The sequence below is a fragment of the Epinephelus fuscoguttatus genome, linkage group LG19, assembly GCF_011397635.1.
Source record: "Epinephelus fuscoguttatus linkage group LG19, E.fuscoguttatus.final_Chr_v1".
Classification (NCBI taxonomy): Eukaryota; Metazoa; Chordata; class Actinopteri; order Perciformes; family Serranidae; genus Epinephelus; species Epinephelus fuscoguttatus.
In genome coordinates, this window is record NC_064770.1 from 18,906,027 (window position 1) to 18,923,750 (window position 17,724).

Genomic DNA, 17,724 nt, shown 5'->3' on the forward strand with positions numbered 1-17,724 from the left:
AGTGGAAAACTAAATAAAATAACACCTATAGATTTTATTTTTCTCTGAACTTTAAATGAGGTTGTTTTCTTAGGATTTGTATTAGCTTCCCTTTAGTATATTTTGCCACTTTTATATTTCAACATTGTCAGGATCAGCCTCACAGTTTGCACCACCCTCACTAACTGTTTCCATGAGGCATGGTGCACTTTACTTTTAAACTTATTTCTTTGTTTCTGCTTATTCATTTAGCTATTTTTCTTAAATCTAACTTTAATTCTACTTTTATTTCTGTTTAGTGTAAAGGGAGACTGGTAATAAAGAATTACATTGTAAGGTGTAAACCGCTATGACGATAAACTTCTTGAATCTTAAACATATTTTTGAGAAATCGCTTAATTTTTGTGCTAAAAGTTAAAGTTTTCCCTGTGTTCCACCCTTGTTTTATATTTTGGTACTGTCCAACAAGACAAATATGGCTTCAATTTGTATGCCTTTCAGTTTGCCATTCAGCATTAAAAAAAAACTACAACTCCCAGAAGGTGGAGCTCCTACCACCAGGGTTGCACACAGGTGTATTGCATACAGCCAGTGATTAGACTGAGATTGGTTACTTTTACCAGCCTGTCCATTGTTGCCTCACGTATGCTCTGATGAAGGTCTTATAGACCATAAGCTCAACAATAACGTGAAGTACTAAGTGTGCAGAAATCTTTTTCTACCTACCGTGCTAAAAGTGAAAAACAAAAGGTTGTTGCTAGAATGGGAGGATGATGTATGACTACAGTAGAAGCTGCAGGTCATACATCATGCATCTTTGCATCTCAGTAGCAACACTAAAATCTTGTTGTGAGCTAGCAAGTCAACTTGTCTGGTATTTTGCCTACATTAAAGACGTAACAGATAAAGCTGTTTGCAGAGTGGATTTACCACAGGATGTACCTTTTTATTAGCTGCACCTGCAGGGCACATATGGCATAGGGTTGTATGAATCACTGGCAAAACAAGAAGGTAAGCTTTCATTTTGGGATTGTTTCATTAGATTTTCGACTCCTAAAGTTAACAATTTCACATTTACAGAGTACAGTCAGCTATGTAAGGGATAAAGTTTTTGCAACTGCCAGTTGGTACCGGCAAAACAAATGCCATTGGGTCCATTATGGACACTAGCAAACACACTAGATGCCCATATTAACAGTTGGTTAAATAGTTAAGATGAATGTTCGTTATTCAGAAGTGAATTTCGGCTGTGTTTTCTGCAGGTGAAAGTAGTGGAGAAAAATCCTACACCCTGTTATGCTGGAGCTACCGCTACCATGACCCATGCTAATATTGATCCTATCGCTTTGAAACGTATGCTAGATGTCAATCTCATTGTCATGCTCAATGGAGTATGTCCAACTTTTAACCACACACCCATCTTCTGTTTGAGAAAGAATGTTAACCAAAAAACTAGAAGTAACAGTGGCTGTAATGGGGCTTTAAAGTGGCAGTATTGACTGAAACAGCTGTCCTCTTGAGAACGTAGACCATGACTGAAACATATCCTTATCTACTCTTATTTTAAGGCTCTAATGTCTCTCCTTGACATTGTTTGATTGTAAAAAGTCTTCTTGGTGGTCAAGTGACACTTACCTTGCCGTGATAGGCGCTGTTGTTCTTGGCCACGGCACATTGGCGGTCCACCAGGAAGCAGTACCTGCGACGCTCCTCAGACAAGGCTGTCTTGTAACCCTCTGCAATAAAAGTGTCCAGCTCAGTCTGCTTACTGCTGATGGTCTCCACAAACTGGTGGGAAAACACACAATGACACATGAACATGGGATATAATATCTACAGAATTGTGCACAAAAGTAACAACATGCTGGTGTTAGCAACAATGTGGGCATTGAATATTTTCTTTTCTCTCATATGCCTTATTATTGCCGTTAAAGGTTTTACAAATTCTGGTTACTAATGCACTGCAGGTTCTTCACAGCTTAATGCCAGGAGCCATTTTCACATTCAGAAGGTAAAGCCCATGGTCAGAAGGACTGACGGGGAAATGGTCCAAGCAGCTAGCTGACATCTAAGTACTTTTTGTTTTAATAACACCATGTTTCACTTCAACACAATTACACGCATTCACACAGCAGCTCAGTGCAGCTCAGGCTTGCACTGCCAATCACTGCACAGTTCCAGCGGAGCAATTAGGGGTTAAGTGCACCATGGCGCTAATAGTTGTGCAGGTAGAGAGCCTTAGTCAGTAACTTTCTCAGGCCAGAATTTCCCTGCCGAATGCTACAGAGGCAATTATGACTGAAGATCCTGCAGTGTGGAGGAGGGATTGCTCACCAAGAACCTCTAATCCATTTTTACGTGTCAGCCAACAGGTGTGCTAATGTATGCATAAAAGTAAGTAACAGAGACAGAAAAGGGGGGAGACCTGGTGTGTCACTTTGTCTCAGCATGAGCTCTATAGAAATGGAACATGTGACCACATACCAAATGGTCACAGACAGTGTTGAGGAGCTACAGTGCAAGGAGTCTTCTTTTGAAAGGTAGATTGTATTTAGGTGTTTTGTGACAATGTGTGGACACACATCAGACATTTACAAACGGCAGAGTTTGCATGTTGGTAGCTTCAAGTTTTCAGTACTGTAGTTTTCGAAGTAGGTCGACTGTGTCCAGTTTCATGGCTTTCATACTGTAACATCTGCTGATTAATACTGACCTAGAAGAGAGGGTTATATTTACTTGCAATGATTTGACCTAGACTGAACTTTTCTTTGGGGTATTGACTGGGTTGAAGTTTGCCATGGGGTATGTTTCTCATATATAACAGAAATCAAAAACACATACACAACAGTGGTGCCCCCAAGGGGGGGTCAAGAGGGGCCATAACCCCTGCCTCCAGCGAAAACAACTGAAGGCTGCATTATTGCTTTAAAGAGGCTGTGGCACACTCACTTTTTTAAGCTAGATAGTGGTATCTTGTGAAACTAGATGACGTAAGGCATCCATTGGTACCAATCATGTCGGTATAGCTTGCCAGAAAGAGGGCTAATTTACACTCCAAAGTTAGACTAAATTTTGGCATGTCCAGTGGTGCAGTGGCAATTGATGAGTTGGGTGGGTGTACAACTAGATAGATGGGTTGGCTACCAAGGACAAAGTGGGTATACTCTCCTATATATTCCAATGTTTTTTAGCTAATAGGTGGATATACTGTAAGGGGCCAGAAAAAAAGACACAGGTATACCTCTGTGGATATTCTCATTTATCCAGGTCAATTCCATTCTGGCAACAATTAAATCAATTCAATTGTTGCCAGAACACAGGTATACCGTCTCTACCTGCATATACCCTCCACTACACCACTGGGCATTGCCATTTCCAAGGGGTCCCTTGAGCTCTCAAGATATCTGAATGAAAATGGGTTCTAGGGGTACTCACAAGTCTCCCCTAAACTTGATATGGCTTCTTCCCAGTAAATGTTTTGCTCTTTACAATCAATGCACTCCTTTAATATTTAAGCTGTTCATGTCTTTTTAAAGAAAAGGACAACCGGCTTCTTTGAAGAACAATGAAGTGCCTAACATGTATAGATACAAAACACATTAAAACATGCTGACTGTAGCGGTATTAGTCTATGCAGTACGCACATCAGATAATTAGTACTAGTAACTGTAAAATAAGAAACCAAAGTACATCAGCAATCCCTAATTTTCCAATCTCTCCATATTTATATAGGTATCAATGAGCCTGTATACCTAAACAGCATAATCAAACTTCTTGGACTTATTTATAGCTTTTGGTTTTGGTTTGCCACCCCATGATTTTCAGTGGCCCCATCTGGCTACCCCTATGAAGAATTCCTGGGGGTGTCACTGATGTACAAATGTGTTTCTTTCTGTACACAGATAAAGCTAGCACGTCATGGGTAATCATCACCGAATACATTTTGTCCTGAACATCCAATTTGTTTGTTGACACATGACTCCAACGCCCTTCCATGTTAGGAAATGGTTTAGACAAACACTGCATCAACTCTGTGGATGCTATTTTTGTCATTGCACTCTTAGCCGTAGGGGAGAAGAATTGTCATAATTCCTCAAGTTCGGTATTCTCAAAGCACTAGAGTGCATTTTAGAAAGTTTTACATCATATTCCACAAAGACGGAAGATAAAAAAGGCTAATGAAGTTCGTTAAGTTGGAGCTCCTCCCTGCAGCCAAATGTAAGATCCTGTGGTGCCATCGCACAGCGCAGATGTATCTCATTTAGCAACCACCAGAGCACACTACTTCCCCACTGCCAACAGCCACGAGGTTAGTTCTTTGGATTTCCAAGAGCGCAGGATTATTTTGGGTGACTAAATGACACACAATGAGCACAAACATTTTTGAGGAATGGCCTTTTGCATTAGCAGTGGAAAAAAATCCACTTACGCCATTACACAAATCCACAGAGCACAAGTTGTCAAATCAAGCAAGACAGGGATGAAAGGATGATGAACGCATTTTTCTCCCGAGAGCAGCCTGACCTTATTCTGTTCTTTCTGTACACCTTAAGCTCAAATTAAGTGCTTTGAAACTGGTTCAGTTAGTTGCTGTATTTCTTTACAGGCACAGCCCTCAGTTAAAGGGATGAGCGTCACCTCAACAAGGTAAAGGGCTTGCTCCTCTTGTCAAATCCACATGGCCCAATTCTCCAGCCATTCAAAAGGTCACCAAAGTAACCCAAGACAATGAGAGCAGTGGGAGAAGCCAAGGCAGACACCAGCAACTATTATATCTGAGCGACCTCGGGTTACATCATAGCTGGAAAGACTTGTTTTGCAGAGGTTATGAACATAAATGAAACCTGCAATACGTCACTGCAGTTCTTACATTCAGGTTCTAACTGATCAGCATTGCCGCCCTCCTTTTTGTTCCCCTTACACTGACATATTCAGGACAAAATCCTGACAAGTTGTGACATTATACACTCTATTGCACGGATACAGCTTCCAGTAATTACAAGAACTGGGAAGGGAGGAATTCACACCCTTTTAGAAGTGCAGCATACAGTACGATTCACAACAACAAAACTGTTTATACTCATTTCCTTCCTGTGGGGATTCAAAAGCATTTTTCCTGCACAGTTAAGAGCTGCTTAGGTCTGCTCTTCTGTTCCTTCATCATCAGCACTCTTTGGATTCAAAAGGACTGTATTAAAGGCTCCAGGGCACAACAGAAAGCACCTACACCTACAGTACCTGCTTCAATCTGCTGTGTGTTTGTTTATCAGTGCTTATCTACTGCACTTGCACGCCAACAACACCTTTTTTCTGCATCTGTACGAAACCACAATTCCAGGTTGGAATCACTTTTCAATTTTATGACACCAAGCTGAAGAAACTCCGAGCTTATCAAACATTTCGAGACGTTCATTCTGAATCCTGAACTCTGCCTCTCTATCTCTGTCTGGGCTCTTATTAACAGCCGATATGGTGCCAAGGAGTTTATCTAGATGAAACCCCTTTCTATCTGCACCTTGGACCACTCCATTGAACTACATAATGAGCTGATTAGCATTTTGGCAGGGGCTTTACCCATTGATGAAATGGCACAGTGAAAGTGTCTGAAGGCAGGAGAGAGCAGGAAGTGGAGGAACGACAGACAAAGAGACAGACAGAGAAGTGGGAGAGACAACAGCGAAGAGTGTGAGATGGAGAGAAGGAGGGAGAGAGCAATCAATGAAATGCGGCCGCCATCTGTGGCCGCTGCCAGACTGCGCTTAGACATACTTTACTTTTTAATGAAAAGCGAGGAGATAAAAAAGAAAACTTAGTGCCTCTCATCTGCTAGAATAACACAGATGTGGTGGAGGAGGACGAGGAGGAGGATGAGAAAATGTTGATCTTGCCTTAGCAACTTTTACTTTCTCGACTTCCTCATATTGCCTAAAGGGAACCCATCTCTGCCCGCACAAATTAAACTGAATGCTCTTAGATGACTTGTTTGTAGTGGACACTATCTTAGCCTCTCTAGGTGGGTGTCATTGTTAAACACAGGGTCTTAAGGGCTCTCTTCCTCTCTGTGTGCCGTCCTGCCTGAGGCACTCTGCCACAAACGAGTTGACTTTTCTCTCATACGCCCACAAGCCGTGATATGATCAGCGAAAATGAGCAGACTGAAAATGAGTGAAAAAGGGAGATTGATTTTCTTCTCCTCAGCTAACTGACTGTACGTTATGAGTCTGGAGCCTGATGAGCTCCCTCTGCGCAGATGGGCCCAATTGATCAGTCATACAGACTCAGGGAAAGTTTATGTCTGCTCTCTGTGTCCAATATGCACCAAGTTGTAATGTTTGCCATGCTATGCTATGCTATGCTAGTTGCCACATCAACTTTAGTCCACAGCAACATACTGAGCCAGAATCAGCATAGCAAGGGCTTTATTCACGCAACTGAACAACATTTGGATCAGAGTCATGGAGGACGACCAACCACAATGACGAAAGTACAAACATTCATCGACGGGTGCCTGAGGTGGATCTTGAGCCTCCACTGGCCAGACACCATCAGCAACAATGCTCTCTGGCAGAGAAGAAGATGAGGATGGATCGGTCACACCTCCCCAAAACCCAATGCTAGGATTATCAGGCAGGCCCTTAGATGGAACCCAAAGGCCATAGGCTGACATGGAAACAGCTGGAAAGGAAAACCCAGGACAGAAGCTGATCTGTTGTGTGACATCGCCAGTTGGAATTGTTTTGCTACGTCTTTTAACTTCAGTAGAGGCATGCACCAGTGACAGTGACTTCACTGATGTTCCAATTCGGTCCCCTTTACACAAGCTTCTTTGATAATCTCATAATAATGCTCTGCTAGAGCCACATACAAACAGCAAATCATCTGGGGTTTGAACGAGTCCAGTGAGTTCCACTGGAGCTTAAGCACAGTCATGCTTCAATTCTAGGGCACCTATTAAATTATGTTTGTCTTCTTTACCAGTAAAAGTTGAATCACAGCGACATACAGCTGTTAATGTCCCCGTGTGCAAATGTTCCACCAAAACAAGTTGACCCCTGACACTATTTTGCAAGAGCACCGTTGCTGCATCCTGGGCTTATCACCGCCCGATGATGATGAAGATGACTGTGATTGGTTTAAAGAAACAAAAACAAGCCAGTGTTTTTTCCCCACTATAGCAGACAGATGATCAGTGATTCCAGACCTTTCTCTAGCTCTGCCACAGAGCTTCGAAGATAGGTCTGACTACGTGAGACTAGTAAAAGTAAGTAGTAAGTTACTGTATCACACAGTTAAAACTACTGCCAATGAAATATGGTACTCGGAGGGTGTATCCGAAAGTTTTTAGTGAACCCCTGACCTTTCTTCTGCTGTTACCATCCAGCTAAACTTCCAATTAGAACAAATACTAAAGTCTATTGAGAGGATTGCCAAGAAATGCCACGATGCACAAAAGATATTTTGTATTAGCTGAGCAGATTTGTAGGCTACTCCTCAGAGAATGAACTGTTTTATTTCTAATGCCCCTGAGGCCTTTAAAGACAAACTCTAAATTAGCACCACTTCTCATAGGCCTCAGACAAATGCAAAACTGTCAATAAGTCCAACATACTGCATTTGTGTCCTGGGTTTTAATGAACATTACAGCCTCTGTGGGCCGCTGATATGGATTCAGGCTTGTGTTTTTCTATTTAATCTAATTCTCTTGCAATAAAAGATTCCGCATTCTTGTTTCTTTTCGCCCAATTGTGCTTCACCTCACCTTACAGAGGCCTAATTATCAAACACACAAGGCAGTCAGGAACATGTAACAACATGCTATTCTTCACTGAGATTTACTGGCTTAGTGCACTCAAAAGCCCCTCCCATCCCAAGCCCTGCTGAAAGCAAAACTGGGCTGCTGCACACAACTACAACGCCTTGAGATGGCACTACATTCAACATCTCCTCATGGCAGTCTTGACACAGTGGAACAAACTCAATGTGACACAGCAGTCAGATCAATCCAGCACTGCCATACCATTCTAGACAGGAAGGGGCATATGTTTGTGTGTGTGTGAGACTGTATAAACTCAAAGCCCTGGATAGAGAAGGGGTTGTTTCTACAAAGTGGGTTGCATAGAGCAAAGTTTTCACACTCAATAAACTCTACAAAACATTATATCCGTAAGCACTGGTAGAATCATGTTTCTAGTCCAGCTATTGATCTCATTCTGTCATGGACAACCACACTTCACACAGCAAGATCAACGGCAGCTCAGTTATTACCTGGCAAGCCTTGACCTGTTAGAGATTTTTGTTCCCACCCCTCCAGGCAATCAAACTTCGAGCTTCTTGTGAAATCCTTTTGAAGGAACAGCTGTCATGGTGTTGCAGTTTTCTGCAGCGTCATTTCTCTCAGTTGGCTGCAGAACTAAACCAATAAATGACTTGTAAACACCACCACAGTGAAGTCCTACAGTCAGGGTTTAATAGCGCATCTTTGTAGGCACGTGTGTGTCTATGTGGGAAAAGAACCCTGTCACTACTTCCCCTTCAAAGTAGGCAGTTAAGAGACGGAAAACTGTGTGTGACAGATAACTAATTAAGTCATGTCCAACACAGAGGGCTCGTTTCAACTCATTAAAATTCATTTCACCTGAGCTGCTCAGTTTCAGGATGCTTTGATTTAGAAATAATCACACAAATGATGAAGCCCAAAGCAAACATTGCTTTGTTCACGCAACTGCTCGTTTGACATATAACTATCTTGACAAGTTGATAATGCCTGCTGTCTTAGTCATGGAGACTGACACTGTTACAAAAAAATACTCTATAATAATAATGTTTTCAGCGTGTTATCCACATGTAGCAGTTAAATATCACCTTTACCAAAATAAGACACTTTCACACTCTCTTTAGAGGATCTGTATGCAGCATTCAGAACATTAATATAGCAGCAAACAACTATTTGCTATGCGAGGATATGGTGGAGTCATTGTGTCTTGAGCAGAGAATGAAGTCACACTACCTGGTTGAAAGTGCATATTAGTGCATGTGGGTATATCACTGGCTAGCTTATTGCCACCGTTTTGGACTGTGCTCATATGGCGGATACTGCTGATATCATGAGCACTGTCACAAAAGTGTAGCACCCACCCAATCATTCTCCACTGGGTAACACCTTTAGCTCTGTTAGCACTGTTGCCATTGTTAAATTGCTGTCATAGCACTGCTAGCTGCTAGCCTCCGACTCAGCCACCTCCATGTGTCCAGACAACTCTAACGCTCTCAATTTGGCATAAAGCCCATTTAAAACAGAATGATACTCCCAAACAAATCAATCCATCTGTGCAGCAGATTCTACCAGCGTAATATATTTCACATGACATTACTGTTTCAGTGTCCCCTTCAAGGCCTGGAAACAATGGAGCTGGGAGGACAGCGGACGGCCAAACTGCCTTCACCAGGCCGACTGACAGCAGTCATTACTGAATAAAAGGTTTTCATGTCAGCTACATGGGAAGAAATCAACAGTATTTTTATTTTTTGAGTCACTGATGTTATTTCCACGCCCACCTTAGTGAGTGAGGGGAATCTGCCGCTCACAGGCAGACGGGGAGCCGATCAACCAGTGTAGATATAGATAGTAAGTTAAAAGGGTAAACAGAGGGATATTTGTTTGATTTAAACAGCTGTGTATCCACATTGTACTTCACCATACACAACAGAAATAGATTTGGGGTGTAATCTGGGGGCATAGATTTAAAAATGACACTTGTAGCAACCTACGATAAATCAGGCTTTACTATCGACCTAGCTTACACAAAGTAGCTTGCTAATGGTAAAGTGACTTAAGCGTGCTAGGCAACAGTTTGGTCACATCAGCTGCGGAACTTTTTGTGTTGGTGGAGCCAAATAAATTATTAAATAAACCAACAAATCATAATCTGTTGTCGCTTGTGGCCTCATGCCTACGACCGAGCCATGATGATATTCAGTACAACAGCACTCTCCCTTGTGTGATCTTGCTTGACTATACATTGTAAGATTTTTAAGAGGATATCATATAAACTACTTTAATTAAAAGAATTATTTTAAAAAAGGCAAAATGTAGAAACCTTTGTGAATAACAGCATTCTGCTTTTATTATGAAATGTCTGTGTTTGAGGTACATCATCCTTAGAGGATGATTGAGTCAGCTGTCTTGTGGTGTATATTCAAGCTGTGCTTTCACTCATTCTGTTAAAACCCTGATCAAAGCCATGAGCAGAAACACATCAGCTGAAGCAATTGCGTACTCCTCCAGTACGTCAATTAGTGTCACTTATACCATTATCTTTTTCTTGCTGTTTTTATGTGCCTGCTGTATGTGTTTAGATGTGTGAAAGATTGGGGAGGGCACACAATTCATAATCAAACCTCCACTATCTGCCTACCCACTCAGGGCACCTTGTCGCCACTGCCTCCACCCCCATCTTTGCTGTTTTGTGAGTTCTCTTTACTTTATGAAAAATAAAGTCATTAGTTTGCACCAAGACTTATAAATCTTTGATCCAACAGTCACCCACATAAATGCAAACTCTGCTAAAAGTACTGCAGCGCAAACTGGCTTCAAATTTTCTTGGGTATTTTGTCCTTTTTCTTATCTTACAGTAGCCCTTCACAACAGTGGAAGAAATCTGATTTACATTTTAATGGTTTTATGATGCATCTTCATTCTGACACAGCAAGAGGCTCACCTGCATTTCCTTCTCCCCGTACTTGGAGGGGTTCTTGCTGCCCTGGCTCTTCCTGCGCAGCTTCTTCAGTTCAGCCTGGCACTTCTCCAGACTCTCCCCTTTGCTCTTGTGTTCCATCTGGTATTTCTTCAGGGCAGCCTACGTGGGGCAACAGGCAGAGCACAAACACAAAATTAGGACCGCAAATTAAAACGCCTGGGTGACAGACGGCGCGACACAGATGAGCAAATACGTGACAGTACTGCCAACAGATTTCTGAAAGTTTTTCGACTAATTCCTGTCTTACAAACAAGCCACTGGAATCAACTCAATTCTCTCCTGTAAGAAAAATCATCTCACCTTGCTTTAGAATAGGGCAGCACAATCTAAGGAAAATATGCAATATATGTGCGATATGACTGTTGCAATAAGGATATACTGGAGTGAACGTTTTGTCTTTCTGTTGCTGTCAATATAGTGCGAAAATAACACAAATTGCTTGTTGAATTTAACATTTTTTCATTGAACAAATTAGACTGAACACAGATGGCCAACAGTTGCATTTTAAAGTGCAGTTTTGTACTGATACTCTCTTCCGACTACCTTAAACAGTCCTTGAGTGCAAAATCGCAGTGTTTCGTGATGCGTTTATTGAGCAGCTGACAATGCAATGATGATCAAACAAAGATAAACTGCATAGCTCTACTTCAGTTATGTAATTTCATCATCAGTTCACATTATTTCTGTGTGCCACTGCAGATGCAAACAGGGGATTGTTTTGAAACCTCCTTGTTGGTGTGTTCAAGAAGGCTCTGACATCTGGAAGCAATCTATTTTAATTAAGGAAACAAGCAAATTCACAAGATCCTTTACAAGATCCACATTCCTTTTATTTTTTGTTTTCCAAGTTTGATTTTCCAACAACACATCTCCTGATTGTGTCTCATTAAACAGCCACTGTAAATCATTACCCCACTCAAGCACATTTCAAGTTGATTCTCTTTGCATAGTAACAGAAATCAAGGGCAGCCGAAAAGGCAAAACCCAACGTGTGATTTGTGTAAACAAGCAAAACGGCTGGCCCAGTCGTTTTACAGCCCGAGTGTATTTATTTAATTCATTTAATTTGCATATTTAATTATTTATTTATTGAGAATAACAACTTTGTTTCCGGGCTGAACCAGTTCTGTTGCTATAGTAACTGTGTCTGGTGTGACAAAGCTTATGTGGTTTCTGTACGAGGCAAAATTGGCTGAGCAGAGCTCACGCACAAGGGTTCAACACCCACATTTGCATACTGCAAGACACAGAGGAGGTAGGTATTGTCTCGGTATTGTTCAGCTGTAAAGGCAGCCTTAAAGAAGGTGCTGTTGTCACTCAGACTGGAAGTATGACACATGCAGTGTTTGGATTTCATGGCAGAGACGGGGGGATATTAGCTCTGTAGATTTGAGCTGGACTGCAAAGCTCTACACAATTAGTGACCGCACAACAATGAGCTGAAAATTTGGTGGGATTTCACATTTTTAACTTTATCTAGTGTTGCTTCTCTGAAATGTGTATTCAGTCTGCACAAAAGGCGTTTGCACTGGTGTTGTCTTTGTAGCCCAATAACTACGAATGATTCATCCTTTCATTCCCTCTTAGTCTTTGAGGTAAATCAGTACAACAGATATAGGTTGCTCTGCTATTCATATCTCAAACTCCCAGAAGCCGTGGCTCCCTAGTGGTAAACCCCCAGCACATAGATAATGGAGAGTACTAATGATTAGGGAAGACACAACTGGGTATTGTGAAAAGTTAGCTTTTAGTCTGCAGGATAAACAAGATAATATTCTTATAGCATCTGCCTCACTGAGCCGGTATGTTCCACCTCATTAACAAAACAGAAGCCTGTTGACTTCTGCTTCCAGTGCCTGCAACCCCAGCTCTCAATCACTGGCTACTTAATGCGGACAGATAATTAGCGTGATTAAATCTGATTAGAAACAGAGTGGACAGTAAATGAACTTTGGTACATCTGGAGATTTAGGCCCTTGTCTCTTGCAGCTTGCATGCTCCTCTTTATTGGAAATCTATAGGCTGTTTTTTTTTTTTTTTTGCACTTTACGTTTGTGCCCATATTCTGACCTCGGTGTTGTAAAACGGCGCGTAAGCCATTACGCGAGACAAGAGACAGAGAGACAGAGACGGAGGGAGAGCAAAGAGAGATGCACCGCTGGGAACAGCACACTCACACACACTTCAGTCCCAGAAAACAGAGCTTTCTTTTTTTTTTTGCCTTTTTGAAGTCAAAATTTCTGATGATTAATTCACAAAGTCTGCAGCAAAATGACTGCAATTATCACCGCAGCAGATCTGTAGGAAATTCATTAAAAGTAATGGATGTTAAAACCTCAGGGAAACACCACGGTAGAAAAGTCTAAAATGGTCGATGCATCTGAACTACTATAAGAAGCATGAGACATTTTAATATCTTTTCCCTTATCAGTTTAGACAGCTAACATAAATCTGACAGATGTGTGTGTGGATTCACAGATTACTTGGAGATAGAATCACAACACTTGTGGTTTGCACTTCAACTCAACATGACACCCCTGTTCAGTCAAGAGGATAGAAGCCAACAAACAAGCGCTCTTTCCATTTCATTTTAGGAGCAATATTATATTAAGTGTGTGTGAGTGAGTCGGTGGCTGTGAGCCCAAGCAGCTCGTAACGTGGTCCTTCCAACAATACAATACAATAATGGCAACATTATCCCATCCCCCAAAACAACGCGCAGCAGTGCTGCTCTACACTCAGGCTGCAACCCACTCATTCTAAAGATATCACATGTAGACCAGCTCCACAGTGCTTGCATACACTCTCTTGCTCACTCACTCACTCACTCACTCACACACACACACACACACACACACACACACACACACACACACATACTATAGGGGGGGGGGTTATTCTAATCAGTCTACCCTTGACAGGTGAGTGGGCCTGAAATGTTATTTAAAATCATCTTTTTAAACACACACGTATCCTCTAATTGTTTCAGAGACAGCCTTTGATCCGGATGTTCAAACACAACTTCACCCCCGTCTCTGTTATCACTTCGGTCAAATTAGGCCTTGACAGAAACGATGTAATGCAATATGGAGCACTAAAAATGAGCTAAAATATGGAGTGCACTTATTGGATCGAGGCTGTCCTCGGGCTGCGGGAGAGCCAGCCAATCAGATACTCACAGTCAGATAACGAGCATCCAGATCCACCTTCTTCTCCAGCTCCGAGAGCAGCTCGTTGTGGAAGGATTTCAACTGCGGAGAAAGCACAAAAACAGTTCAATAAAAGTCAACAATTGAATCATTCATGGAGGCTGCATGTGAAGGTCGAAGACAAGACCAAGTTGTCCACATAAAGTTATATACAATACATGAATAAGCTATTAAAATACATGTTATCTTCATTTACTCAGTCACTGAATAAATGTTTTATCAACAAAGTCTCGGCCTGTGAAGACTCGCTCATGCAAATCACCATCACTGTCACTGACTCAGTGTTATCGGACACAATATTTAGTCACTAGATTGTAAACTGACCTGCCTGGAGAACCGGCTACCAAGTCAGAATAAAATGTTTTATCTCTGCTCTTCTGACATTCATTTCTTTTTCACATTTTCCATAAAAAACTGAAAAATCAGCTATGAGAATAGCTTAAAGGGATAGTGCAGATGTTTTGAAGTGGGGTTGTAGGAGCTACTTATCAAGAGTCAGTGTATTACCTACAGTAGATGGTGGTCAGCATGCCTCGAGTTTGGAGAAGCAGGCAGATTACCACCACAGAAGCTATGCAATGTACTGCTGTAGACAGGGGCAGCAGCAAAACAAATTTTAGCCACCTAAAAAATGCATATAAGTTTAAGTGTATGCTATACTTTGAATATTTTTGCTGCTTCACTTTGCTGTCAATCATCCGTTTCTGATGGTTTTATCCATCTAAGCAACCAAACTCCTTCAACAAAAACAGTACTTTTAGCTAGCTGACCACGGAGCTGCTAGTCTACCGCTGTCTCAGTCAGTCAGTTTGTTTGTGTTACTGTGTGACTCTGGTGAATCTGAACCAACCCTTTAAAACACCAACGTCACACAATACCACAAATCAATAGAGGAAGTGTCAGATGAGCATGTTCCATGTTATGAAAGATAAAATTACTGCCACCAGACCGTTCTGGAGTCTGGTGGCTTTGAAGAGCATAAGTATTGGCTTCAATTCCTCTTGAATCCCTGGAATCCTAGCATTTTAAATAGGTTCAGTCAGGAACTCTATTGTCATAGATTTAACCATTTATTTCAACAAATGGAAATACAGTTATGTTTGGCACTGAGGGCACCGCTCATGAGGTGCTCCCTGCATGCTATGCCAAAACGGGGAGCACAAAGCAGAAAACCCCCACAGGTATACAAAGGTGGGCCCAAGCAAGACATAGAATACCATTTAAAATTACAGCCATGTTTGGACTCTGAATTAGAAAGGCGGAGGCTCGGATGGTGGGGGTAAACCTTTGCCAGCAGCCGCGGCAGTGGTGTGTTGCAGCATTGGTGTAGCAGGGATCAGTGAGTAGGAAGCCATATTTAAACTGACCGCCTGTAATCGGTGTGTAACTGATAAGAAACAATGATCCAATCAGCTAAGTGTCAGCTGATTACAGATTACTTCTGTGCTTCTGCATGAACTAAAATTTCCCCAGAAGCTTCAATAATCTTTTGAATTAGCTATTTCAGCTCAAAGTGGCTGCAAGCATTTTTGCAGAGTTCTCAGTTTGGACTCATGCAAAGGAGTTAACACTGGAGGATCAGTATGGAGAAGAAGATGGATTACAGACTGATGGACAGTGAGGGCAAAGGGGCAGATAGACATTAAAAGCCCTAGGGCATCCATATGATCAGCACCTATGCTCAAGGTTTCCTTCACACTGGACACAGTAATGAACTTGAGATTGACAAGTTGTGGATAAATCATGACGTCATCATCATACAAGCTTATTATACTCTCAATGCCACACAGTTCAATTACCTCACTTCACTCCCCGGCCACCTCCTGTATTCTCACCTTGGATTTATACGAGATCAGCATTTTTGTTCATTCAACACGAGTTCATGTTCATTTAATTATCATGTATTCCATGTGCTGCCCACAGGGACTTAAGAGCTCAGGGACGAATCGTGTCTGAACTATTGTTAAATTATTACATTATGAGACCTTTCACATTGCCAGAGTTTTATAGAGAGTACTGCTGAAAAACCCTTTGAGCTTAGAATACCAACCATCTCCTCTAGCTGCACTTGGATCTGTCTGTGGACCTCGGCCATCTGGAACAGCACATCCCCTGCACAGAGAGAAAGAGGGAGACAGGGAACTCATGAACAACACTGAACAGCACAAGCATTCCTAGAGCAGAGAAACAGAAAGGAGATAGGTGTAGGAATCTAGAGAGGAAAAGGGAAGAAACAGGAAAAGCAAGAGAGAGACCCCGGCGTGCAAAGCTCATGCAGTAGTACAAGATATACAAACGTACAGGACAACGTGACTTGGAACAACGAAGAACGTGATGGAAGTTTGTATTTTTTGGTACAAGGTAACAGAAAACAGAGAATATGAAACAATAACAAGTGATGACGAGTACGAAATGGGGGAGACAAAATGCTTAAAATCAAAGTCTGGTTCTTCAAGCGTGTGAGTGCTGATGTCTCGTGGAGATCAAACATTTTGCCTTTCTTTCTTTGATTAATTTTAACATCAGGCAATTTCTAGGACGACAAAACAACACCTCAAAGAAAGGTTAAAGTCTCCACACAGAAAGGAGTTTAAAAAAAAAAGAGAAAAGGAAATAACCAAAAGGGAAGAGATAAGAAGGGTCATGCAGCTAGTGAGAGTGTTTTATTTTCATATACCTACAGGCTGCCTCTTCTGAATATGCAGTGCATTGTCAAGAAAAGGAACACAAAGAGCTACATTGAGCGAGAGACACATATACATATAGAGACCTGGTGGAAAGACAGTGTGAGATCTGCATGTACAGGAAAATGAGACACACGTACATTTCCATGACCAAAAGGTCCAAAGCCCCTTAGCTTCACCTCCGTCTGACCTATTACATATTTACCTAGTGAAAACATGTGATATCAGCTAGTATTAATAATGGTTTATATCAATTATTCAGGAAACATACTTCCATTTAATTTGGATGATTGCATATTGGTTTTAGTGAGAAATTTAATTCAAGTGGCCAAATCAAAATTAGCAAAAATATTGTGACAGGTCAGTATGAAAATCAAAATAGCATTTATTAAAAAAATAAAATAGCCAAACTGCAGTAAAATATTATCCAAGTCTGCCTTACTGCAGAAATTAAAAATAAATATTGGACATTTGTGGCTGAGTAGGAGCTGCACACTCAAGTGCAACATTTGAAGCACATCAGATTTTTTCAATCTCACACTCCCCTGCTGTTTCCTCTTTTAAAGACAGACCTGTAAGCATCTCGACCGATCTCAAAATGCTTTGTAGGTGAAATCAGAACTTGTGCTGACGTGGTTTCAGTGCAGACTTTGGTCTTCACTAAAGGGCTTTGGAGTGGTCTCCGTCTCAACAGACAGCACATACAATGCAAATAGCTACAGACAGACAGTGAAGCAGGTTGGAGCGTTAGACTGTATGAGGGACAAAGAAATACAACATGTAATTAATATTCTGCAAAACGTTTAGTTTTATTTTCTTGTAGTTAAGTGAGTAACACTTTAGGTCTCCGTGTTTACTGTAGCATTTATAAGCTGTATATAAACATTTAATAAATGGTTACAACACACTGTAAGATACTTGTGAGCCAACACAGGCACATCTTTTCTTATCAATGGACAGTATTGTCATTACTGCTGTGTTTGGATTCACATACTCCTGTGCTGCTGACTACATACTCAACATACAATATGGATGCACTGCATAGGGGTGTAATAATCCATCAATCTGGATTGATATACTGATTCAATGATCAGC

The 17,724-nt window shown here is 41.4% G+C and overlaps 1 protein-coding gene across 6 annotated transcripts in view; it reads right to left on the reverse strand.

Annotated features, from left to right (window-relative positions):
* The window catches only part of baiap2a (BAR/IMD domain containing adaptor protein 2a), a 73,759-nt gene that overhangs the window by 12,929 nt on the left and 43,106 nt on the right, over positions 1–17,724 (reverse strand). For all 6 annotated transcript variants that reach the window (XR_007447974.1, XM_049561907.1, XM_049561910.1 and 3 more), the window contains exons 4-7: positions 15,996–16,057; positions 13,916–13,987; positions 10,698–10,835; positions 1,615–1,767 (exon numbers count right to left, since the gene is read on the reverse strand). Coding sequence is in view for 5 of the 6 variants with exons in the window: in XM_049561907.1 (XP_049417864.1) it covers positions 1,615–1,767; positions 10,698–10,835; positions 13,916–13,987; positions 15,996–16,057 (425 nt within the window). In the remaining variant the exon portion in view is untranslated. The remainder of the gene's footprint in view (positions 1–1,614; positions 1,768–10,697; positions 10,836–13,915; positions 13,988–15,995; positions 16,058–17,724) is intronic.